The sequence below is a fragment of the Athene cunicularia genome, assembly GCF_003259725.1.
Source record: "Athene cunicularia isolate RWA chromosome 14 unlocalized genomic scaffold, athCun1 chr14_part1, whole genome shotgun sequence".
NCBI classification, from domain to species: Eukaryota; Metazoa; Chordata; class Aves; order Strigiformes; family Strigidae; genus Athene; species Athene cunicularia.
The window spans coordinates 11,132,394-11,158,907 of NW_020799118.1; the positions used below are offsets into that span (position 1 = coordinate 11,132,394).

General features: G+C 36.6%; 1 protein-coding gene across 3 annotated transcripts in view; it reads left to right on the top strand.

The window, feature by feature from the left end:
- Positions 1 to 26,514, top strand: part of SDK1 (sidekick cell adhesion molecule 1) — a 415,080-nt gene that overhangs the window by 176,904 nt on the left and 211,662 nt on the right. For all 3 annotated transcript variants that reach the window (XM_026858830.1, XM_026858832.1, XM_026858833.1), the window contains one exon: positions 24,110 to 24,243. In XM_026858830.1, the coding sequence (XP_026714631.1) occupies positions 24,110 to 24,243 (134 nt within the window). The remainder of the gene's footprint in view (positions 1 to 24,109; positions 24,244 to 26,514) is intronic.

The following is a 26,514-nucleotide window of genomic DNA, read 5'->3' on the forward strand; positions in this document are numbered from 1 at the left end:
TAATTTAGCTAAAGTAACATTGGAAATGCCTGTAAGTAGCATATAGTAAAATGTGAGTGAAAAGTAACGTACATTTGAAAAAAATAATTTGAAGACATAGATAGTAATGGGGCTTTAGAGTTAGATATTAACACCAGTGTAAGGGAGGAGAGTAATCAGTGCTTTGAAAATATGAGTTCTGTGCTCAAGGTTGTGATGTGAATAATTTCTCAGAGTGACAAAATAGTGGCTCAGTGGTTGTGCCAGAGTTCACTATGGAATACTTTGCAGACAGGGATATTGCACAGGTGTAAGTAAGCAGTGTTTAGGTATCAGAAGGCTTATTGCTAGTGAGGATGAAAAAGAGGCAGGAAAAGAGCTCAGCTTGATTTTCAGCTTAAGTTTGAATTTTGCTATTCGTGATCATAAAACAAATATGTTTTCCACTCCAAACAGAGCGGTTGTCATCAGAGTGTAGCTGACAGATATATGTTTGGTTTGCAGGGTTGACAGATATGTTTGGTGTATCTTGTAGCATCCTTTTTTAGATTAGAATAGCATTTTATATAAAAATAATGAGTTTATAATTATATAACATAAACAGAATAAGGTTGAAGGGTCCATTGGGTTTCATTACTTCAAAGTGCTGCAATGCTGGCACATTATAGACAAAATTTTACCACTAAAAACAATTCACAGGAGACATTAGCAGGCAGGAATACAAAGTAGCTAAATGCTCTTACACTAAGGTATCTGTTTGTTTTGTAGGCTTAACTTCCTTGACACTGAGGAGAGTTTGGCATCCCTTTTGAAGAGGTGCTTTTAGTGCATGACACTTTAATAGAATACCTCAGCATAATATTAAATTAGCAAAGACAACGTTAAATTATTAATGTTCTTTCCCTCCCTTTCTTTTCTGTCCTTCTGCCCAAAGTTATCTTGCATATTGACTTTTATGAAATAAACATCCAATCTGTTTTACAGTGTGGTTTGACATCCATCGGTGAAATAGATTTTGAATAGAAAAAATACAGATGTTAAGACTGCCAGGTTGTCTGTCTTAGGCTGGAGCTGTGAATTGCATTAGGATTGCAGTTGTTTGAAACGAACCTGTAATAAATCCCCACTCTTGTGTGGGCGACTACTGTAGTCAAATCTGTCTTCTGTGTTATGGTATCCAGGATTACAAATGATCCTAAGGGGCAAAATTGGGGATAACATCAGCTGCTCTTGAAGGTCTCAAAAGTGGTGTGTGGCTGGTGGTTTTGATAGCATCAATGCAGTATATTGAAAAGTTTTAATTACAGCTAGCCTCTGGAAGCTCTAATTGTTATTTATATTCCAGAAGAATGTTATACAGTACTGGCAGTTTTTAAAAATACTCGGTAGTATCTTTCGAATGTGTAAACTACGGTCACTTGAGAGTAGTGTTTCTCCATTATTATAAAATACTGTTATGTGCAAGAGATAAGCCATGTGTTGGAATTCACTAAGTCTTTGATGTCTGTGAACTCAGTAAGAGCTTTTAGTCTGTGCCAGAAGGTGAACAGTCTAACACTTGTGGGAGATAATGTGTAAAAATAAATAAAAGCACAAATTTTTTTCCCGTATAAACTTCCCTACTGTAATGGTTTTCAAAGTGTGCTGCTTTTCAGTGTTGCTCAAGCTATTTTCCATACCAGGCTATCAAATAGGGTGATGACTTTTTATCACACATCAAAAAACCACATTCCAGTGACATAATTCATCAGCGAGAGCTGTTTCGGCAGGTTCACTACAAAAAGAGCTTTTTAAGTAGATAGAGCTGATGACAAAAGCCATCTCACATTCATCTGCTATGTAGAGAAAAGAACTGTTTTCCCTTAAACCTCTGGAATTTTTTCTGCTCTTTTAGGTGCTTTGTTTTCCTTTTATTATTTTTTTTTAAATTAATTGTGGATTTGTTTAACTACTTAGAATTGGAAATTGTGTAGTGGCCATTAGGGCTTTTGACACTCTTCCTCAAGATGTCTCAGCCTTCCACTCTTACTGGATTGCTTATTTAAACATCACCTTTTTATTTTAAAGAACGTTGATGCTCTAGATGCTGATGAGTTTCTAAAATTGAATTTTAATTAAAAGGCCATATAACTTACTGAGGATTGTGATATGAAACAATAAGAGGTGATTTTAACAGAAAGCAGAAAACTTGGGTCTATAGAGTGTGGGTATGTGTTTAAGAAGAATAATCAATGTTTTCATGATTTAAAATTAAAAATTAGAAGGATATAATCTTTGAGTCTAAGACATGCTTGAAATATCTGAAGTTTATGCAGCTTATTTGTTCATTCAGTGGAGTGCCTTGCAGTGCACAGAAATGTACCTCTGATAAGCAGATACCTTGAAATGGCGAGGTTTGAATCCTTTAAATATTCCTCCCTAGGTCAGTCAGGGTTTTTGGTTTTAATAGAGCAGCAGTAAGGATGCAGAACATAGCCCCTTGTTTCTCATATATGATACAATCATCTTGTATCAGATTTGTTTAATATCCTGATCGTGCAAAGTATTAAATGCTATTGACTTCCTTTAAAGTCAGGAGTTGTAACATCTGCCTCTAATTATCTGACAACATTTTCAGAATTCTTGTCAAATTCTGCCTTAAAGGAATGATAGTTTACAATCAGTTTTGAATAAAATGTTTACTCAGTCTCCTTTGCCATATCTTCTTCACCACTTATTGTCTATAACAAGTCATGTTCTCTCTTGCACCTTGTCTTAGGAGACTTAATTTACATACACAATAGCAACTGCCTGCTGTCTGTTGTGTGTGTTCTGCATACATTTGGATGTTGTATGAATGTATGTGCTAAGTAGGATAGTGACGGAAGCGTAATTCTCATTTTGAAACGTACTAGGAAGCCAAAGGATGATCTAGGAACCCTGGCAGCAATTTAAGTAAGTTCATGTGCTGTGCCTCAGGCAAACACTGATTAATGAAATGTCACAGAACCTAAGCAGCTTCAGAATCTGCTGAGGAAGGCTGTTTATGGCAGATACATTGTGTATTTGGACATTAATTGTCTGCAGTAACAGTGCACCAGAAAGTTCCTTACTCTTCTGCAATTCTGAGGCATAAATATATATGCAAGAAGAGCCAATGTGTGTTCATTTCTTTCCACATGGAGCACTAGGGGCCATAGGTGAAGTGATGCTCCTTACCCCTAGTTTTCCAGCCCTGCCCTTTTCTATTCTTGTGTATTTGTACTTCCAGCATATGACAGGTCTGACCAATGAACGCTTGGAGTCGAGCGGCAATGTCTGCTTTACAGACGTGTTCGGAAGACAGATGGGCTTCTGGGGCTTCCTGACAAGATTGTTGTGGCACAGTTACTTTCAAAACCAACAGTAGTAGAAAGAAAGTAAATGTTAGAAGAACCTGGAAAGCTTGACTTACTGCAGTTCATTGCTTGTGGCCTTTGAAAGCAAAAGCTAAAAGGCCTAGCAACTGAGGGAGCTGTGATACAAGATTTATTCTGACTAACTCTGCATCTATAAGAAGTTGTTCCTAAATTTGTAGCAGTCTGAGCTTTTCCAGAGGCAGGATGAGCTGATTCAGCAATGAGCTTAATCCTGCGTTTAAACTGAAGAGAGAATTTATTTCCAGTTATTGGTGAAATGATGAGAATCTGTACACTCCATACTTTTTGAAGTATCTAATTAAAAAGGGGAAAAGGCAGATAGCTTGATTTTGTTACAGTAATAACATTCTGGCTTGTCTGTAAGACCAGCTATGTGTTTGCCTTTCATCTGCATGCTCTGATCAATATCTATAAGCCAAAGCAGTTACTTGAATCTCTGCAGAAATCCCCTCTCATGCCTGATATTTCTGCTTCCCGTCTTGAAATTGAATTCCTCTCCGCACGTTTAATAATTGTATCACAGTGGCTGCACGTGGATATGGGTGGTCTTCTGCCTCGTTCCTTAGAGATTTAGGACGTTTCTTTTGCAGGCCAATTTCCACAGGATTTCCAACTTGTAGTATTTGCGTTTTAAAGTCCTGTTTGAATCCTCATTATTTAGTTCTCCATTTTTCATATATAGCTACAACTTCTATTTTTGCTATCAGAAACAAAGTTTTATAAGACATGCTCTATGTTTGCAATACTAATTTTTAAAAAGACCTGGCCAGAGATTTTAGGAATGTTTGGATATTTTTGTAGGATGATAGAGAAACACACAGATGTTTGCAGGTAGCTGCAGGCCTGTTTAATACCATGTAGAAAGTGTGATTGTTCTGTACTCCTGTGATCCACACCGCTTGCAGCAATCATTTCAACCATTAAAGCATTCCTCAGAACTTCCTCTGAATAAAGGTTGAAGTAGTGAAAGCAAAGAAAAAATGTGTAATGAAGACATTAGGACCTGTCCTGATAAAATTGATACTTATAAAGAGAAAACAAAATGGTCTGCTCATGTGCGTGTCACACTTTCAGATCTATTTGTGCAAGTGTTTTCAAGCTTCTGAATTCTGCGTGTGTATCGAGTGGTCAAATGAAGCTGGGCCAATGTCACTTAGGAGAACCGAAATTTGGCTTTAATCATAGGAGACACAACTGGCATTTGCCCTATTTGACAAGAAATGTATTGCAATTTTCCATTTTTATTTCTGTTTTCATCAAGGGATTGGATTAACTTAATCCTATATCGATGGCATACATATACATATTGCTGTCAGCTGGTGTGCATAATAGAAGGTAGCAAAAAAGCCCAAAACATTAATCATATTTTCTAGCTCTGATTTTGACAATAATTATGACTTTCTTAAACCTAAATTCAGAAACAAAACACTTATTCTTCCATATTAGAAAAAACTTCCCAACTTTCTCTCTTCTATTGTTGCTCCAAAATAACTTTTTATATCACACTTAGGTGAGCTTTCCCTGTAACACTTTATAGGAAATATGTTAATTCCTTTCCCATGAAAAATTGCCAGTGATGGCCCCTTTGTACATTGGTGATGTAATTGTTTCAGGACGTATACAAGAATACTTCTGACCTTGTGTTTTCTGACTGAAATCAGTATCTTTAATGAGGAGTAGTAGTTCTTTTGAGAAAAAGTTTGCAAAGGCATAATTTTTTCTAGATGGGGCTTCACTCTCATCAAGCAGAATAATTTCAGCAGTATTACACATCATCAACTTTGGATGGAGTTGCTAATTTGCCTTGAGATTTCTAATAATTCCACCATAATGTTGTATTTATTAAAGCTAATATGTATTGCAAAATGCTACTGACAATTGCAGTATCATATCTAAATTTAAAGTTCTTCAATGCATCCTGTTTTTCTTCTGCGTATTTTACATGTGTGACTTAAAAATACTATCTTCCCATTTGCCCCTGTTAATGTTGTACTTTCTTAATTCCAAGTTAAACCAGCCTGTGGTTTTTGTAGTCATGATGCTTTGTTTGTATATTAGTGCTAAAAATAAATTTAAAAGGGGAACAACAGAACAGTGGCATTGAGTGTATTAAGTAATTTTAAAGAATAAATGTGTAAGAAAAGTACTTATTCAAGCCCTTCCAGAAAATGAACTATTTAAATTTATTTCCCACAGTAAGAATATTTGAGTACTATCTTTTCAGCAGCTCAATTGCAAACACCAGAAAGTGAATTGGAATGCTTCCACTTATGAAAACTAAGAACAGTCTTATCACATGAGATGCTTTCTATGGAATGCAAATGTTTACCATACATCATTTGAATTTTTCTCATCTGTGAAATATTTCATTGAAAATAAAATAAAAAAAAAACCAACAAAACAAAACCAAAAACACTCATCAAAATCCTTCTTCTTGAAAACATCTAGAAGGACAAAACAAGCAGTCTGGATTATGGCCATACACCATTGCTATTCAATAAAAGTCAAACTGCAAAGACTGCAGTAAACAAAAAGTTATCATACAACCAATTTTAATATCAGCAGTATCTAAACCATGGAAAGTTTTACAAGTTTTACAACTGCTAGCTATCTAGTGTATAGATTCATATTATTGCCCTTTGTTGGGTGGATTTAGAATTGCTTCATTGATTCATTGTCTCCATAAAGCAAGCAGCTAATGAAGATTTTCTTATCTCACGGAACCAGTGCTTTTGAAAAAGAAGGATCCCAATTTGGTCTGTCCTGATGCTTTGAAGTTCTGAGTGGCAATGGTATGCTGCATAGTGACAAACGAGATATTTTAGGTGACTATACATTTTTTTCATTAGACTTGGAGGCATAAAAGAGGCTGGAACGAAGCAACAAGTTGGAGCTGTTAGTTTCAAAATTGGGAGAAGGAGACAAATCAAATGTATGGCTTGGTGAAAAAATAGTTTTTCTATATTTTTAATCAAATGGATTTCATATCAGTATACTGCATAATCTAAGAATTAGTTCTCCCTTTCTACATCTACTTCCTGGAAAACCCTGATAACAGAGATATTTTTGGAGCACTACATTCTTGAATTAGCAGATTTTTTTAGAGTTCTAAAATAACATTTATGCAATTCAGTCAGGTATAAGAAAATGTTTTACAGAAACAGTGAAGATATATAATTGAAAGTGCAATATCCTACAGTTACATATTGTAGGAAGAATAATGTTGCCATTATTTTGTCAAAGGTATGATTAGAAAAATCCCTTTCCCATTCTGTCTCCTTTTCATTTACAAATTTATTTACAAGGATGGTACAAATAAATGCTCATAAATGCACAAATATGTAGTACCATTCTTGTACTTCTTAAGGTAATGCTTAGATCTGTTAAACTTTTATGAATGGTACACACACTGCACCAAGCAATACATATTTATGAACAGCATACACATTACTAAGTAATATGCAAAATTATCTGCACAATTATCTGCAAGCCTTTAAATATCAAGTGCTAGAAGGCCATGTAACAGGCTAACCTCAAATACTACAAATATCACTGTTAGAAAATGTTACAAAATTCATTGTGTCGCAAAAACCTATCCACCAAACAAAATGCCACTTTTGTGACCCCAGATATCAGAGCTCACTGGGAAATGGAGAGGCTCTGCAAATAAGATTGCTCTGCAGTGTCATGCTCAACATCCTTTTCTTAACATAAAAAATTCCCAGTCCTGACCCTAGTGCACTTGAAACTTTATAGGAGATCATTTGAACAAGTAGGCTTCTTTATATGTGTTTAGTTATGTAATTCTACTGAATAATTATGTGTGTGGAATTTGCATTAACATTTAGTATACATCTTACCCACGTGTTGGGGGGGGGGGGCTGTTCTTTGCTGCTGTTCTTTTCTGCATGTAGCTACAGCGAAGCTTTATCAATGTTTTAATAGTTTTCATAACTCTAAAGGAGAACATCAACTGGCTTTTTTTAAGTTTGAGAGCAAGAAACTGATGGTCAAGAGACCCCAGGCAATGCTATAGAGCACATTCTTTGTCATGTTCTCCTACTGTACTGTAATGGCAGAAAACAATCAAAAATTATCTTCACATCTGTCCCTCCTTCCCAACATTTTCTAGAGCAGGGAAAGAGAGACCCTGGCTTCCAGACATGGGGCTTGGTGTGTTCTGGTCTTCTGGCATCACCCTAGACACACAGAAAACTCTCACTGGTTATAATGTTCTTCATTCCCTCTGCCCTGATCCGGAGAGTTATAAAACATGAGATGAAGAAATCTCTTATTTTTAGCAGCCACTCTAGCAAGCATCTAAATCTTTTTCTTAGGAGCTCCCAGAGTCAGAGGTTTACCTTAGGACTTCTGTTGGATGACTGGCGTGATCCAGTTGGAGAACTGTGAGCAGATGCAGCAAAGATGAAGCAGCAAATGCTCGGAGCACCCAACTCTGGATTGCTCACAGATGCAAAAGCCATGGAGACATGGGGAAGCATTATCAAGCATGGTTTAGCTTCAGTTCAAAAAAGTAAAGCATGCACTGAGAAGCTTAATTTAGTTCATATTAATTTTCTTTTTAACTCAATATCCTTTCAAGGCCACAAACCATATCCTGAGGATCAGAAGTGCTCTCCAGCTAGCTAGAATGATAGAGCATCCAGTGTTGCTCAGATAATAAATTGGAAATAAGTAATAATAAAAAACATGAGAACATCACGGTGCTTTTGAAAACAAGCAATATTCCATCTTTATTACATATGTAACAATCCCTCTTACTCGATGTCATACCTTAAATATTTCTTAATCAATTGGCCAGGTGAAGTTTATCTAAGTTACGTAGAGGACTTACTGAACAATTTTGGTATGAATGCAGAACGTGAGCTTGGGATGCAAAACACCAGGAAATGTCATGCCTATTTTTAGCAAGGGGAAAAAGAAACCTGGAAACTAAATGTCAGTCCGCTTACCTCTCATTCCTGGAAAAATATGGTAATAAACAACCAAAGAAACTAATTCTAATTTACTAAACAAAAAATAAAAGTCATTTAACAACTTTTTTTTAATATATATATATATATATATATGTCAGAAATGGATGGTGTTGAACCCTTCTGCAGTTTGGTAGCAGGCTCTGTGGATATGAGTGGAGCAGCAGATGTCATGCATCTTAATTTTGGCAAGGCTTTTAATACTGCCTTGTAAGTTGTAAGAAAGTCTGGTCTACCAGAAGTTACTAGGAAAGGGATAGAAAACTGGAAAATTGTACTTTAAGAAGAGTTATCAGCAGTTCACTGCTACAGTGAAACAAGTCAAAGGATCTGCAAGATTCCCATCCTGATAAGATGAACCAAGTGGCAGTCTTGGAAGCTGTTGCTTCTGGTTTGAGTTTGCAATGATTAAAAGGTTAATATTTGGAAAAAGTCAAATTTGGAGTAAAAAAAAATATCAATCTTACAACAGCCCAATCTGTTGACAAAAATAATTAAATAAGCTGGTTTTAAATGTCAGTATTTTCTAGTATGAAAAATAGATACATCAAGTAGTAGCGCTCTCTATACAGGTAAGGATGCAATGTGCAGAATATAATAAATCCATTGCCAATATTTACTGTCCTAAAGCCTCAATGCATTCTAGAAAAGTCTAATAATTTTTCACCTACATCTTTATACCACACTGAAAACTATATGTCTGGCCCCTGTTATACTACATTGCATACTAAAATCTGTCTTCTTTATACGGTTGCTGGGTGCATAGTTTATAGAAAAGTAGTTTAGTAGAAACTACTATGTTTTATGCTATGTTGGCACTTAGTGAATCATGCTTCCTGCTATTTCTTATTGCAGAAATATATCTTTTGCTTGTTACTACTGAAGAATGTTTGCATGCACCCGAAGCTTTTCAGGCATCTCAGAGACCTACTACAACCAGTGTGATTGGAGGCAGCTACTTACCGTTAATTCTGACAGATGAGAATACAGAACATAGCTGCAATTGACCACTCAGAGGTTACATTTGTTTTCTTGAGGTCAAGATGATGGATTATTGTTTCAAAAAGTATTGAAAATTGGCATGCAGTGGCTCTAAACATACACAGTTTTCAAAGCTTTGAGATTTAAATTGCAGAAGAGTCACAGAATGTTGTCCATCTATTTCAACTGCAGATCCTTAGGACAAAAATTATGTGTAATTTCTTCTTAATACATGAAAAATACCTGTATTTTAAGGACATTAAAGGCTCTAAGTAAGCATATAATCATTAAATATTCACAGTGTACAACGTTTAACGTGCACAACATTGAATATGCCAAAGAATAATGCCATAATTATAGCTCCTATAATAATTATGTTTTATTGTGGCTTCCTTACACTTTTATCCCACAGTTGGTATAAGCTTTTAAGCAGATGCCTTGGTTTTGCCCTTTGCAGCTTATAGGCAGATCACTGCTGTGTTGATTCTGCAGTCATTGTCAGCTATTCAGCAATCTCATTTTTCTTTTACTGTTTTGGCAGAGATGAAATGCGAAGTTTTTAACCTTCCACTTTCCTGCTACTTATTTGGCTGTTGGAAGCAAAGCTTAAAGCTTAAATAGGAGAGCAGGCATGTCCTCAACAGTAACACATTTTTCTTCTCCCTAGAGTTCTTGCAGCAACTATTTAAAGAATGAAATGCAGTCAGTGTGAGGGCACAAATAAAAGGACTAGAATAGAACATATTTTGAGCAGTGCCTTTTTTAATTAACAATAGCTTAGATTCTGTAACTCAGACCTCCAAACAGAAACTTGTTTTGTAGATATAGACTATATTATAGATTTCTTATTATAGATACAGGGTATCTATGGATATATTCTACAGATATAGATATCTTTCTATATATCTATTCTATAGATACAGAATTTATATATATATTCAATATATACAGACAATATATCCTGGGATCAGAAGTTTATGTGGACCTGTATCCAGGCATGAAAAACAGTCATGTAAGCATGGATTTCAGTTCTGGATCTTTCTGCTCTGAGATGATGGGAGCACTGGAATTTTTCATGAAAAGATAGATTATTATCCACAGGACTCAATGCAGTGCTGTGCACCATAGTAGAGCTATGAAGAAATAAATGGGATCTGGCATGGTGTGGACATCTTTACAAAGGTTCCTCCTAAAAGTCTGAAGCTTATGTAGCACTGTTTGTTCTGTGTGTCCACATCTGCCTCTGGTTTCTTTCTGCAAACTCTTTCTGAATCCATGGGACAAAATTAGCCTCACTGAGCAGAGGGTACAAATAGAAGTTCCCACAATCTTTGTGGGAATCAGATGCAGGGTTAGAGGAAAAAGCCCTGAAGAGGTACCCCACTGCTAGAAAGCTGGCTGCCAGCTGGGCTCAGCTGAGCTGAGCTGAGTTCATCAGCTTGCAGTTATCTCCAAATGAGCTGCAGGTGCTGCCACTTGCTCAGCCACACAGTGGGAGGAGGTGGAGGCAGCAAGAGCTCAGAGGGTCTGGGCTGGCTGCTGGAAAGCAGGAGGGCTGCTTGTGGAGAGGATCAAAGGCAGAGGGGAAAGTCTTCCAGAGTATTTTATGGCTGAAGGTAGCAAAGGAGGTTAGTGGGGCTGTAGGGTCAGTGTTAAAGAAGATAAGGGTTTTGTTTGACTTTTTTTTTTTTTTTTTTTAAAGTCATGGTGATATTGGGAAGATTTAAGGGCATAAGATGCAACTTATGAGGGAAAAGGCCTTGTTAGTTCTGCTACTCAAAATGGCATGTTTGTCTTCCTGGTGTCAGGTGCTGCTTTCCAAGGCAGACTGTATTTTTACTTCTGCAGTGTGGTGCAGTAGAGCAGCTGTTGTTTTAATGCTGACTGGCTGGCCCCTGCACCATGTTACCCTGTCAGGTAATTTCAGTTGAACAACCAACATGCATAATTTTGTATTTGTTGGTACTATGAGTAAATGTTTGCAGAAAATAATGGGACTGTGGAAATGTTAAGCATGTAGAATTACAATTGTGTTTCAGCAAATGTTTTATGTTCAGTTTTTCTTAAAGTGCATTCTTGGTTGAAAGCAGTCCCAAGGACCTGCTTTAAATATACATTAAGGGGATGAAATATGGTTTAAAGCAATAAAGCATTGAAATTCAGAGCTCTGGGGTTTGCTCATCCATCTTCGCAGGTCATCTTAACATTATCCTTTACATATTGCTGCAGGCTCCTGTAAGTGGGTTCACTGGCAGTTTGTCTCGGGGTTGGGACATGTAACACAGACTGAGCAGTGTGGGCTGTGCACTTACAGTCACCACTGTGTCAGGGGCTGGAAGCGTGTGTAGCAGAAATGATGACAGGGTGGAAGAGTAGGGTTTCTGTTGGCTCAAGAACTCTAGTAAGCCTCCGGCTGCTTTATATGGGAGAAGGAGAATTGAGTTTCTTAGGAAAACACTTTATATTAGTGTTGTTCTTGCGATAGAGATTACCACCAAATATTATTTTGATGTATCCTCGAGGCATTGGAGATTCTGCTTCTGAGTGGCAATAGGAATGTAGAAAAAAAATTTCCGTTCCCAAAGTGTTCAATTTTAGTGGAGAGTTTTTCCCTTCTGTTTCCTGCGCTATTGAAGTGACGAGTTTCTTTAAATTGACAGTCCCTGTGCTGCTTTAAGAGGGAAATCAGAGAGATGGTGTTAGTGGTGTTGGTGCTTCTCCTGCTCTTGCAATGTGACTTGCATTCTCTTCTCAAATATTCCTTTTCAGTCACCACTCTGTAGTGAAGAATAAAGAGAGAGGGAGGAAATGGTTTACTTTTATATTCACGACCTTTTGCGTGAAGTCATCTAAACTCTTAACGTTGAAATTATCTGTAGAGCAATATCGTTGGGTCTTAAAACTTGATTCTGTGATTATAACAATCCCTACCTTCATGTAGGCACTATTAGCTTATTTGAGGCACCAGGGAACAGAATTTAAAGTATCTACTTCAAAAACTCAGGCTGTTGAATGAGCTGAAGGAGGAACCTCAGTGCTTCAGTTGACAGAGGGATCAATCAAGAAGCAGCTCTGACACATCTCCTGGGATGCAGATCTGTGGTTTTTAGTGTGGATATGTGCCCTCTCCTCTGCTTGTTCTCATACACAAGTACTCAATTAGAAATGAGCCATGCCATGACTTTTTGTTTTTCCCAATTGCCTCTCTAACTCTGCAGTAAGTGTACTGAGCCGAAGCGTAGACTCATATGTATTGAGTAACTGTGAGCTTGCATTCCTGTAGAATCCTTTTTGCTTTAGGAAAAGTTACAGTCACTGGGTACCTGTTCTGCTTCTGTGTTAAATATTAAGCATTTGTACAATATTCTTTTGCTGCCTCAAAACAAGGCTACTATGTGAACTTATTTATGTCCTTTGTGTAAAGACTCTTATCAAAAAGTGGGGATTTATCTTATTGAGTGCTACGAAGATGCTAGAAGCTGTCTTTCTGTTTCTTTATTATTAAGTTAAAAATACTTGTTGCAGATGGTAATTTTTCTGATTGTTTTATATGATTTGGGAAGGGCTGCATTGTAACCAAATACATGTTTTAGCTTTTGGGTAAAGAATATATGGGAAGAAAACAGGAGGTCTACCTAACCATCCTGTGTGACTGTCTTGTTCCATATCTCCTATACGTTAGCTCTGTTAAAAGATTTCATTCAAAAGTTTGTATGTTGCTGTTGTTGGCCTTATTGCTGTGACTCTCATTCAAACCTTTTCGGTCGTTCTTTTGTACCATATTTTCATTTAAGGAGATAAGAGGTTAATTTTCATATTTCCTGCAGCAAAGTATCCTGCAGGATTTATTTGAGAGTTGTTTCTGTTTTCCGTCTTCTGAGTTGAGTAACAACAGGATTAAGAACTTGGAAGTTAAAAATGTAGACGCCCGCCTAATTAAAGGGATTGGCTGTCGGGGTTGTATTTTTCTTTCTCATTAGCATGCTGTTCATTCTGTTTTCTTTCCCTATCTCCCTGTTCCCTACACACTCAGCTTGTAATAAAAGTTGGTTCTTGAATGTAAAGAAGTGTGTTAATGCACCTGGGAAAAACATGTACAGGAAGGAATTGAATTTGTTTCTATCTAACCTAGGTAAGATATAATGGAATGTTTCATTGTTTATCTTTACAGTAATAATCAAGGCATCCTTTCAACACTCATAAGGATTATTTAAGGAGAAAATTAAGTAAATGTATTTATTTGTTTTCAACAGAAAAACAATCTCCTATTTTAAGTTTATACCCCTGCAGCCAAGTGATAAGGGCATTTTAATGTTTTCCTGCATCTATCTTTCCATTTTAATGTGTTGCAGGATTAGGGGATAGCTGATGCTGCCGTTACGTAAATGTGAGCAAGTAGAGATCCTCATTACAGGGCGAAGTGGATAAAAAGAGTCAGTAACTGAAGGTGATGGAACTGTTGTGTCTACTGTCCATTAACTCGGTAATAGCACCTCTTCTCCAGATGAGGGGAATCACAGGGAGCAGCATTTTGCTGCGTTGCTGGAGCAAATCCCTAAAACCTCTGCAGCAGAAATGTCTGCAAGTAAAGAGATAAATATGTGAAGACAGATTGCAGCAAAGACTTTGGGGGCATCAGAGGTTTTCTGTTCTGGTCTAACTATTATGTAGAATTACTTGCATTGGCAAGATGTTGAGCATTCTGTTCACAACCCCAGGAACATAAGCTAGGCTGGTAATACGCATGCGTCTTTTCCAAGATTTGTGAGTTCTTTGTCATGTAACTCATAGCTGAGTGTTTCTTCAGCACTGAAAATAAAAATGCTCTGCAAAGCATATTGTAGCTATAAAATCAAAGAAACCAAACTGCATCTACTGACACTTCAGGGTTTCATTTGCCTGCTCAATAGGCACAGTGTTTATGGATCATCCAGCAAATGTAAGCAAGGCAGTCTCTCAGATGCACGTTTTCTATTGCTCTTCATTAGAGGGAATGTGTGGTGCTTATAGCTTCAGTATCGGAGGGAAGGGGGTTGAAGTTCTTTGCCTTCTATGTTACTTCTGGGACTATTTCTAAAGTAGAACTTGCCGTCATTCTACCGGAGGAGTGGCAAGATTTACTACACGAGCTTTGGCCTTCTGACTTCCTTAAGCTTTACAACCAGGAGTCCTGAATATATGTTGCTGCTCCACTGCAAGGAAATTTGTGTCATTAGACTCAGAAGTCAAATAAGCAGTAAGTCATACAAACATACCCGTGTATTGATTTCAAGTAACTTAAAAATAAATGGAGTTGATAGGTTACCTGTCTTCCTGGTTTTGGCAACGCTACCCAAGTTGAAAGCAAAGAAAAATCTATATGGTCCATTGCTCCCTTAATCATGCATTATTTACATTTTAGTTGGCCGCTGAAGTGTTCTTTATGAGTTTTGGAGTCAAGGTCTGTAACCAGGTTTCAAATATAACATACAAATGGATCCCAAAAGGGACCGATACTTCTGAGTGTCTAAAGGCTATCTTCCAGGATACTTTATTTTAAAAGATGTTAATGTTCACATTGAGGTTGCATACATTTTAATATATGTAGTATTACTTTACCTAAGAAAGGGAGGACCGAATGGTTAGGTTTAGGTATCATTGCATTTATCTTCTCAATTTCTTACATAAACCCTCTCATAACTTTGCTTTCCACCGTTTAGAATTCTGTGGCTTTGCTACACAACAGCTTTGTGTATGTTTGCCTCATCTATTAGGAGGAGGTGTTTCTTCTTTTCTTTCTGGAGAATTTTCAGCTTGTATTGTTCCTGACTCGTAATGTATGCCTAACTGAATAGATAAAATGCTATTGATAGAGCAGTATTTTCCAGTTGTTTACTGTGCTCTGTTTTGGATAGAAGCCATAACATAAAATGCTCCTGTGATATTACGCAGTTTTCTTTGTATTCCAAAGTTTCCAGTATTTGGCTTCATATGTATGTTCAACATATGGTTGAATTATCCAGCCTAGCTTTTCTTTTATGCCATTGCGTGGCCTATTTAAGATAGAAATAGGGAGTCACTGCTGCCTTTTAAATTTCTGCTGAAGTTCTGTTTATTTGTGAGGTTTTTTTTAACCAGTGTTTTCTCTGTTTTATTGTCACTAGCTTGAAGTGATTTGAAATGTTTGCGTTAATGGCACTAAAACAAAAAAGTCTGTGATGGACTGACTTGAAATTTCTCCTTCTGTATTGTTTTCAATAATAACCTGGATTTTATGGAGTCTGTGGTAGACGTGTTCGTTACTAAATGCATCTGTGCTTAGTATAAGGGGATTCTGCTGGAAGAAGCCGTGTGATACCATGAGTTACTAGAAGACTGGTGTTTGGGAAGCAATGCTCACCTGTCCAGTGTGTGTAGTTCAGGAGATGTTAAAGCAGTTAAAAACTGGAAATCAAGAAGTTGCTTTGCCTACAGGTGTAACAAAATGCCTGATAGTCAAACTGAAACACAAGGGGGGAAAGTAAAGAGTATTAAGATTTAGTACTTACATAATCCTCTACATCTTCTGAGTGCTAGAGATATTAACTATTTAAGCCCCTAGATAAATTTTTCAGCATAAAAAGAAATACACAGGTGTATTATCTTTTTTTTCTCTTGGCAAAACATACAGACCGAAAGGTTAAATAACTCACCTAAGGCTCCACATCACTGGCAAAACCTGGATATACGTGGCTCCTGGGCCTGTGCTCAATTCATGCTGCACAGCAATGGTATAATTCTTAATGGCGTGTGAGCAGAAGTAGCTACACAAAATCCTTATTTTGATGTAGACAGCCAAGCTAAGATAACGTATAATAACACTGTACAATGAATTTGCAGCAGTAACACAAATGTGTTTCAGCAAACTGCAGTACTACATATAGATGTTAGCTGTTGTATTGATCCAGGCCACTAAATCTTTTAATTATTTTTCATAGTAAAACTTTTCTAAATAAATTGCTGTAGCTACCAGGACTGCTGCTCTTTGGCAGTGGCAGAGCTTGATGTTTGAGTCACTTGCTACATTTTTACCATATCCATGCTCTTTGTTTAAGGATTTGGTACTATTAAAAGGAGACGTAATGCATCTAAAAACTAATGGACTACTAGACTGTTAGTTCTGGAGCATAACATTCCCTACTACTCCTAAAAACAAGTGTGTAATAAGTATTTTAGGAATTGAGCAGTTTGGTACTGTCCTCACTTGTAGGGCTAATGTGATAAATTTGGATGTGGTGTTTGTCAGATTTTTTTTTTTTTTCTGGTTCTAGAAGAAAAAAACCTTCGGCTGATGTGGTAATAAACAGTCACTACAGCTGCTGTCCTATTGAGGTCTGCCACATGTGTGGCTGTTTGATCTCTGATATTCAGCTGCCATTGGGTTTCATGGTTATAGCCAGGAATTCTGACAATGCTCTGTATATCAGTTTTAGATATACCCATGTGCATGTACTTAGCTGGTGAAGTACTTGCTTCAACTGAGAAACCTGACAAAATGTATTAAAGGCATTTGCATTGACCTGTCTGAGCCTTGGAATTTTATTTCCAAACTGTGGATACTTCAGTTGCTGTGAGACAGATTTCTGAGTCCCTGAGACTAGGTATATTTATACAGCAACAGCTGTGCCAAATCTTGTTCTCAGCTACACCTATGTGAAAATGGGGATGTGTTTGAATGAGATATGTGTGGAATTGGGAATAAACAGCAGAGATGGTGCTGAGGCAGATCAGGAATGTGAATAAACACTATCTAAGTAGGCACAGTTGCAGCATGTCTAAATGTATCTGTTAAATATGTTGTTAAGAGGCTGAAGTTTTCTTTGTCATTGTTGTATAATCAATTATCTCTTCGTACATTGCCCTGTGACAGCGCTGTACCGCTGCTAATTTGTTTTATAGTTAATGCTGTTCGCACTCATGCCTTGCACTGGGTTTTATTCTGTAGCATATATCTTACTGAAATAATGGGATTGAAGCTACAATATTTAACAGGAAGTTATTTAATACTTGACTACAAACCACTACACCACATAGCATTATGCTTATGTGCTTTATCAGAAGTGAGGATATAATTTAATAACAGAAGTTTTCCTTTCACAGTGATGGGAATAAAAAATAAAAAATCAGTATTTAAAAACCAGCACCTTGAATAATCATTCAGGAGAAATAAAAAGTGGAGCAATATTCATGTCTGTCTGTATCTGAAAATTGAACTATAAAATCCCAAATGATTACAAATAGTCTTTGTGCTTGCTGTCAGTGAAGTCAGCCAGCTGTGTAGATCAACAACCTGTGATACTTTTTAACTGCAATGTTTTGTTTAAATAACCTGTTTATATTAAAACACTTCCCCTATTCTTCTTTCCGGTGGTTGCTAGCTATGTCCATAGCAACAGATAGTGATGTCACAGGTGGAGGTCAATGTGTTGACTATATGATAAACTGTAGAGGGAGAAAATAGATACTCTGTTTACAAATATCTTGAATGCAGTAAGAGTTTTATAAGAAGGGGTGACTGGAGAAAATTGACTTATTTTATTCCAAGTCTTCGGTTTCTGTTGTCAACTGAGATGTGTATTTTATCTTGAAAGTCTGGACTTTTCTTCTAGTTTGAGAGCTGCTGTTGCTGGAGTAGCGCATCCAGGCACCCATCAGTATTGTACAGTAAGATAACACCCGAGAGCTGCGATTTAAGTGCACAGGTTCTTACATCAGCTGGACTCTCTTATGGCTTAAAATGTAATAATAAAAAAAAAAAAAGACAAAACCAAAGGAAGAGAGTTGTGTGATAATTAAGTTTCATTAAGTAAAAATTGAAGCTGCTGAAAACCTGGGGGAGAAAAAGAACATTTTAACATAAGTGGTGTACTTATGAATATTATTTCTTAGTTTGTTGCTGTAATTGCTTGCTTCTGGATTGGTAGCATTGTCTCTCATTGCAAACATCTCTTTCATGATCAGTTATGTGGTGGTTATCTTGGGGTTTGTTTTGTGGGTTTTTTAATCTCTAGACCAGCAATTGCTTGATATGAGCATGACTTTAAATATACATTTGGGATAATTCATCTGAGCATCCTTTCTGGGAGCCTCTATCTCCAAAGACTAAAAATAAGCTTTTCCGAGGGCGAACTACTAAGATTTTAATAACAAAACTCAATATTTGATGATTCTGCATAAATCTGAGATACTTTTTTGTAACAGTCCTATACATATATGAAGATACTTGTGACAACTTTTTTTTTGTTTTTTGAGTATTCTCCTATGCGTCACGTTTTATAGATTACTCTTTGGAGTTGGATGGTGGAGGTGGTTGAATGGTTCTAGTGTTCTTATGGGGTGTTTTTGAATCTTTTGGACTTGCCCACATGTTTCAACCTGATAGCCAGAACTGAGTGAAAGACACACTGGGTCAGAAACAGAGTTATTTCTTAAATTTTCCAATGACACTGCTGTTTGCGCACCCTGTTGTGAGGCTTGACTGTTTTGCAGTCAGTTATTCCTTCTCACATACAGTGATTTGAACTTGTTCGTTGAACTGAAAACTTCAGTCTTGTGGAGATGCTTGAACAGGTCTTCTGCATTTGGAATTCTAATTCTGTCTTCCAGAGTCTTTGAGACTTTATCTACAGATTTACTAAGTGAAATCTATATCCAGTCAACAAACACCAATGAAAATATTAAATAATGCCAGGCCAAAGGCAGACCCTGTGGCTTTCTACCTTTTATAACTTTCCGGTCAGGTACCAGATCACTGATGATTTGTCAAGTACAGTTTTCCATCCGCTTCTGTTCCAGACTTACACTCACTTTATACAGAACAGGTTTTGTGTAATGTGTTCATGAACAACTGTGGGGAATAACATCTATAACCTTACTAAACTAAGACCTTACAAGCTCCAAAACTAGTGCTAAAGAAGAGGGAAGCCAAGCTTAAAACATGGAAATTCTACCACTTCTATAATTTCCTCCTGGAAATGTGTCTGCTAAACCTGTCAGTAGCTAATCTTCCTTTATTTCACAATGGTATTCAACCTCTGCCTGGCAATTAGGACTGTCTTGGTTATTCTTGTAACCTTGGGACGCATTCATAACTAGAAATCACCGTCACTTCCCAGAAGCACGTGTTGTGCCATGGCATAGCTAAAGAAGCAATAGTATAAACTCGCATCAATTGTAAAATCAATGCATTAATTTGTGTAGTTATACTTAATATTCAGTGACTGTGTAAGGATTACATTTTTATTAATAGATGGTTGATCTGCAGTAACAGTATACCTGGAACCTGAAGAATATTTTTTGAAACTGGCCTCCAGTCACAGCTCTTAGTACTTCGTTGCTATGGATGTGTTGCTGTGTAGCACATACATTAATATTTTGCTCTGTGATGGAGTCCTGAAAAACATGGACTGTTTGTGGAAGATGTATTTAAATAATGTTGATTAATAATTTGCCATCAGAATTGGAAGACACGTGGGTGGTGAAATGCTCACTCTTAAGCCATGCATGTGGTACTCTGAGTTAGGATTTCACTTGAACAGCTGTGTTTTTAACTGCAGTGTATCTGTATGTTTTTTTCCAAAGGGGGAAATCCATGGGGGAAGTCTTTCAGTAATTAGGTTGTTATTACTCCGTAATCGCTCCCTTTTCTACTACATCACTGTTACTGTGTGGTGTCTGGCTCGTGGAGAAAGATCAGTGCTTGCTGTGTAACGTGAACAGAAGTTTTTAAAAGGGGAATGGAGGTTTTCTAGTAAAAATTATCTTGTAAAGAGGGATTGATATTCATATTAGCTGGAGATAATATGGAAAAGAGGCTTTATGAAGGCCTTTGTACTAAAATATTGCATGCTGGTTCATAAGCAGATGGCAGCCTTCTAAGAGAAAGCCTAATCAGGTTACTCTATGATTTTCATTTTATGATGTTTTTATAACCCAGTATTATCTATTTATTGTGTAATCTGGTAGACTAATAACCTAAACAATATCTAACTTTTGGGAATTATCCACTTGTGGATTTTGGTATGTTCACATAATTAATGGAAATTCACCTATTTAAGATATTGCGGAGTTCATTTGCAGCATTTTAATAAATGATGCGATTTTTGGTACAGGAAAACAATTATTTAACTCCAAAACCTTTGTCTTAAGTGCCTTAGTAATGGTATCCCCTTTGGAAAATGCTCTTTACTTCTAAAGTCCTGATTCACGTTCTGCTGACATTTACAGAATAATTTCCACAAGCTTTAGATCAAATTTAGAGATTATTTGGACAATTTGGAAGGCTGCAATTAAAAATCCCAGAGTATGTCTAAGTTTTAAATTCTGTCTGTAATAAACGGAAGCGATGAAAACCTCATTCGGTGCCTGTTTATATGTTCAGATACTTAGAAGAACTGGGTATATGAAATGGTTTATCTCCATCACTGCTGCCTTTTCCCATCCTTTCAGACCATAGTCTTTGGTTAGGCAGTGTGTCATAAACATAATTTGTAGTTTCAAAGGCCCAACTCCCCTTTGCGTTCAGTTTCTGTGTAGTTTCTGGCTGCTTTTCTGGTAAAGGTATCACTGAAATGCTTGTAGGACATCGTAATAACAAACCTACCGTTACAACTGCTTACTGCTCGCAGACCTGTACATTGCTGTTTGTATATTGGCTGCTGTTCCCTACAGGCTTCCACTGAGCTCCAGGGAAATTAAAAATTCTTCTATTAAAACGTATGATTTAAAATGCTCCTTTCCCTATGCTTAAGGAATCTTGAAGGATCAGTCTGCTTGGTTTACTTGCTGGTGGCTCCTGTCTTGAAAATGTTAGAATAAGTTTGATATTGCTTTTAAAAAGCAGTATTTTGATTTTTCATTAACTCTGTGCTGCATGTGAAGTACTGACAGGTCCACTCTATCTGCTGCAGTCATCTTGCTTAAATATGTGGGTAAACTGAGCAGCAAGGAATCAGATTTTCCTTGGAATGCTAGAGTGGTGCTGTCGTAATTTAGAAGTTAGGCAACGGAAACAAAAAATAAACCCAGGAAAATGTTTTAAGCCACTTTTTGGGGTGCTCTCTGCAGCTGTTGTGCAAAAAGTGGCTGCGGGCCTGGTAAGGGTTGGGGCATGAATCTTCAGATGGTTTAGAAACATTGGAATTAATGAGTCCTTAAAATGTGACTAATTGATTTTCTTGATGCAGAGATCATGCTTGATCTAAATAAACGTCCCAGAGTCTGCAGCCTGTGAAGGCTCATGTCTTGCTCTATACCTGTCTTCAGTTAATGAAATCGAAACATTCCATTTATCACAAAACTATTAAGATATCAATAACTCATTTGGGATTTTTAATTTAACATTAATTTGACTATGTAATTGATGACTCCAAAGAGTTGTCTTCAGTAGGTGCTTCATTTTCTATTTTTTTTTAATACAAATGAATATCAAACTTCTTGCACTATTTTGAACATGTAATTTATAATGCTTAGCCCTTCAGCACTGATCTCTTTTGGTTCAAATATGCTTATGTTCCTTTAATTTTTATAAGTAACTCATTCTTGACTCAAACGTTACGTTTTTCTCATGGTCTAAAAATATTTGTGTATTGTAATTAAAAAAACTTGATTTTGAACAATTTTCTTAATAAATTTTAATTCCCTTTGCTCTTTATCAGTATATAATAAGTATAATGGTTTAAATGTAAATATTTCCTGCCCATTTAATACAGATAGTAACAGCATGCATCTTGCCAGTACTCAAGGATCATCTCTGAAACTTTGGGTGCAGTGGCAGCTGGCTTCAAAGCAGTCTGAAGTACATTTCAGTATTTTCAAAGAAATTTTCTAATGCTGCTTTCTTTAGAACTAAAGTAGAAATGAATGTAAATGTCATTGTCTTTTAATATTCAATTATTAGTGCTGCTCTGGAATTTTATCTTTATTTGCTTTATCAAATGTGATATTAATTGCATTTTATATCTGCACTCTGTAAATCTATCACAGTTTCTTTGATGAATATTCTAAGTCAATTAAGCTAGTACAGGTTCATTGAATAAAGCAAAAAATCATACTGTGATTTCTTTAATTTTTTTTTTTAGTAGCTTTCATTATAAAAACCCTGTCAATAAAGATAATGTATACGGGATCTTTAACTTATGTGTGATGACTGATATCAGAACTGAAAATATAGCCTGATATATTTTTTCAAGAGCTTTTTATATATTGGTATCTACTGATAGATAGCTTTATAGAAATTCAGTGTTCTTTGTATCCACATTAGGAAATTGAAGTGATATGAATAAAATACACGCAGCCTTTGAACACTGCTATGTTCTCACTGTAATTTTCTATGCTCCCTCCTATGTATAAAAGCTAGTATGCTACAGTAGGAATGTGTGATTTTCCCCTATTGCTTTAAATGCTTTTTCAAAAGCAAAATAGTTGTGAATTATTAACGTTAACCACACCATGCCAAAACAGGAGGAAGAAATGCAGGAGTGTTCATTATTGATTGATTAGTGTGTGAATACTTTGACTTGGCACTGACTCTTTTTGAGGCCTATTGATGTATGAACTTCTTTCATCCAGTATAATAATTTTATATGTTGTTTCAACCTTATGCTCAAGGATATGACTAATAGCACAGCTGAACTCAGTGGGGCTTCTCATCAAGTAATATAAGTGAAGGTAGGAGTTTCTTGCTCCAAGTCGTGCATTCAGATTTCCAAGTTTGTGCCTGTCCCAGTCTGCATTGGTGTCGGCTCTTTGCTCCACAGGCTTTCTCTGGAACTTTACATGTTCTTTTATTCTTATCTGGTTCTTGAGCTTCCTGTGTCCTGTTTGGTTAAGCCCTTAAATTTTTACATGTTGTCTCTAGATGAAACCTCTATCTTGTATAGTCAAGCAAAGACCATCTAATACATGTAAAATGTGAAGTAACCAACCCTATTGCAGTGCAAATGGGTAACGCTGCCTAGAAGGGAGTTTACAGGGGCATTTGTTATGTAGCAGCCCTAAGCAAGAATAGACTTGTGTTATACAGTGACATTTATTGACTCCTTCAGGCCTACACCTGTGCTAACTATAGGGTTGTGCTTTCCTACCTGTTTTAGATTATATGACAACTCTTCCCTCCCTATTTACATGCAAAACATCTGGGTATATCAATTAGGCTCTTAACTTGCTGATGTTCTTGTCTGTGATGTTGTAATAATTAGTGATGCCATAAATACGGAAAGTTTAACTTCTGAGGTTCTGCTGCCTTTGATTTTTTTATTTTTTTTTCCCCTCACTAAACTGTGTGTTGTTATTCCCTGACTGTCAGTCTTTAATAAGCTAGCTTTCACTTGTTGAGAAGGTTTTCAATAAAACTGACTTCGCTGCATACTGATGTTTGCCAGGACTGCCATCAACCCATAATGATGCAGTTTGCAGGCTATCGGTCTTTGTTGTCATTTGCCATTTCTTGTGTGACTTCTTATTGCCATTTAAACTGTTTTAGTTTCATATGTTGTAGCTTTCTGCATGTCAGTATAAACATCTTACATAATCTAAACAGAGAAAAGGCCCAGAGGCATCAAATATCTTAAGTATTACTTGTGAATGTGTTTGAAATCAGGATGGTTTTGATTCCCCAACATCTTGGTTTAGATGACCAATGAATATCGTATCAGTCTGTCAAGTCTGAAGTGTTGTACAGTTTTTGCCCGGTGGATACCATTCTTCTGGTTTCAACGCAATTCTTTCTTTCCTAAATAGAGCCATCACACTGGAGAATCAGCTGGTGATCCTTGCAACATCACTGACCGATGCAGGAGGGTACTATGTCCAGGCCGTCAATGAAAAGAACGGGGAGAACAAGACAAGTCCATTTATTCATCTCAGTGTAGCAAGTAAGTATCCAAATTCCAGAAATCCTGCTGTTGTACTGAGGTTTCAGACAGTATTCACAAAAGTCTGCCCTAATAAAAAGAGTTTTGCTAATGAAGCGTTGGAACTTTAAAGGAGGTCAACTTTCCCTGCTTGTTTTGGAGCGTATTGAACTTGTGCAAGAAGAGGGACCTAAGAGAGTATATGCCCTCGACAAATCATCCTCAAAGCCTTTTGTCTGATGGTTTATTTTGTGCAAGGCAGGTACATGATGATATCCCTCGCTGTTTGTTGTGAAGTTGTGATCATAATTTCTTTTTAATGCAGGAGTTTAATGTATTGTTTTTCATTGTGCGTAAGTAAACAAGTCACTCTTCTGAGTGCGGTTTTATTAATGAGTCTATTCCCAGTCTGTAGCATTATTTTTACCTGGAGTTATCACAGAGTCCCAGGGAACATGCATTTCATTGTTATTACTTATTATTTTACATTGCGCAAATTGTATTAACGCCTACCATTACAGACATATTCCATGAGTAGATTTTACAGCAAAGGGGAGGGAGAAACAGCAGAGCAATGGGGTCAGAAAGATGACTGCACACTAAATACACGAACACGTGTGATCAGCAAAAATATGCACACGTAACTCTTGTAAAACACTTGGTAAATGTGTTTGGTTTGTATAAGAAATTAATGCTCAATTATACGTAGAATACTTTGACTTCTTTTCTGGGGGCATTTGCTAAAAGTGTTTTCAATGTAGCAGCGACATAGGGGGTATGTTAGGCTGTTGTGTGAATGTTTCTATTTTTGATTGTGGAGACAAGGAAGATATGATGGGGTAAATTATTGATGATGCTAGAAGCTTTACTGACTGGCTATTCTGATGGTTTGGGGTTCTAGAAGATGCAAGACCCAGGTCTGGAGCAGTCAGCATGATGAGATGTCCAAGATCCCTTGATCTTAGATACCATTAGATCTGAGAATCCCTAAGGCTCATTTTCTTATAATAGCACAAGATGGGAGTCTGGGTTTGTGGGCAGGAAATCTGGTAAATTGCTTTTGGAAGTATGCTTTTTTTTTTTGTCAGAAGTTCATAAAAAAAACATTATGTTCCTGTGAAACATTTAATTTCTAAGAAAATATGATTTTTCTTCTGCTAAAATTCCTAATCAGATGTCAAGGAAAGTTGTTCTTATATAAGTGATGGAAGCCCTGTTATTGGGATCAGGGATGACTGAAGGTGGAAGCTGTATGGTAATGGACAGCAGAAGAGACAAACCTGTGTTTTCTTCCCAGATATGTTTAGAAGCTAAACAAACTTCTGAGGGCTTTTATATGTATCATTCTGAAGTGGAAATAGTATTCCAAATCCAGTTTGAATTCTGGCTGTACTGTGGCATGTAAATTGTAAACATTATTATTTCTGACAGTATAAAGAGCTTTGCTAACACTTTAGTAATTTCATTCTTAAAGCAAATTTGTATTATTTGTATTATGTGACCAATAATGTGCTTCCCCCTTTAATTTCATATCTTAATTAATGCTAGGAATAGTCTGTGATCATGCATGCACAAGAAGTGCTATGCAAAGCAGAAGGTAATACGGGCATATGGAAAAGAAAACACTTCAAAAAGCATAATGGCTTGATACCATGAATACAAAGTCTATGTGGAATCTGAAAAATAAGATCAAATGGATAAAAGTAAATGAAGAATGAGGCAAGGTGGAAAGCCAAAAATGGGTTTGCTTGTTAAAATTAATGTTGACCAATGAAGTTTTTAAATTAGCATCTTGATATCCAGGATTATTAATGCTGTGCATGCATTGAAGACAGACACTGGCCACAAGGCATTACAGTGTCTGTAAAGTAAATGAGATTAATGTGGTCATTCTGAACTTTAATCTAAGGAAGAAACACATGTGATATATTAGATAGAAATGAATATACCTTTTTGGTCCAGTAACAGCAAATAATCAGGCAAAAAATACTGTCCTGAAGCAATATGCAGAAAATGGTTGCAGAAAAATGATCTATTTTGTAAGGGTACTAAAGAATTCCAGCAAGAGGTTGGAAACAGTTTGTTAAATCCTGTTTCCTGTACATCCAGGTATGGAAGATATCACATTGAATTGCCAATGTCTGAATCTTGTCAGATGTTGAGTGATGACACTTGTCATTTTCCATTAGGACATATATAAAATTGAAAAACAGTTTAATCAAAATCAAATAAACCACAAGTTAAGTGGAATATCCAATCTATGTGTGAGTAGATTATATATTAATTATTGAA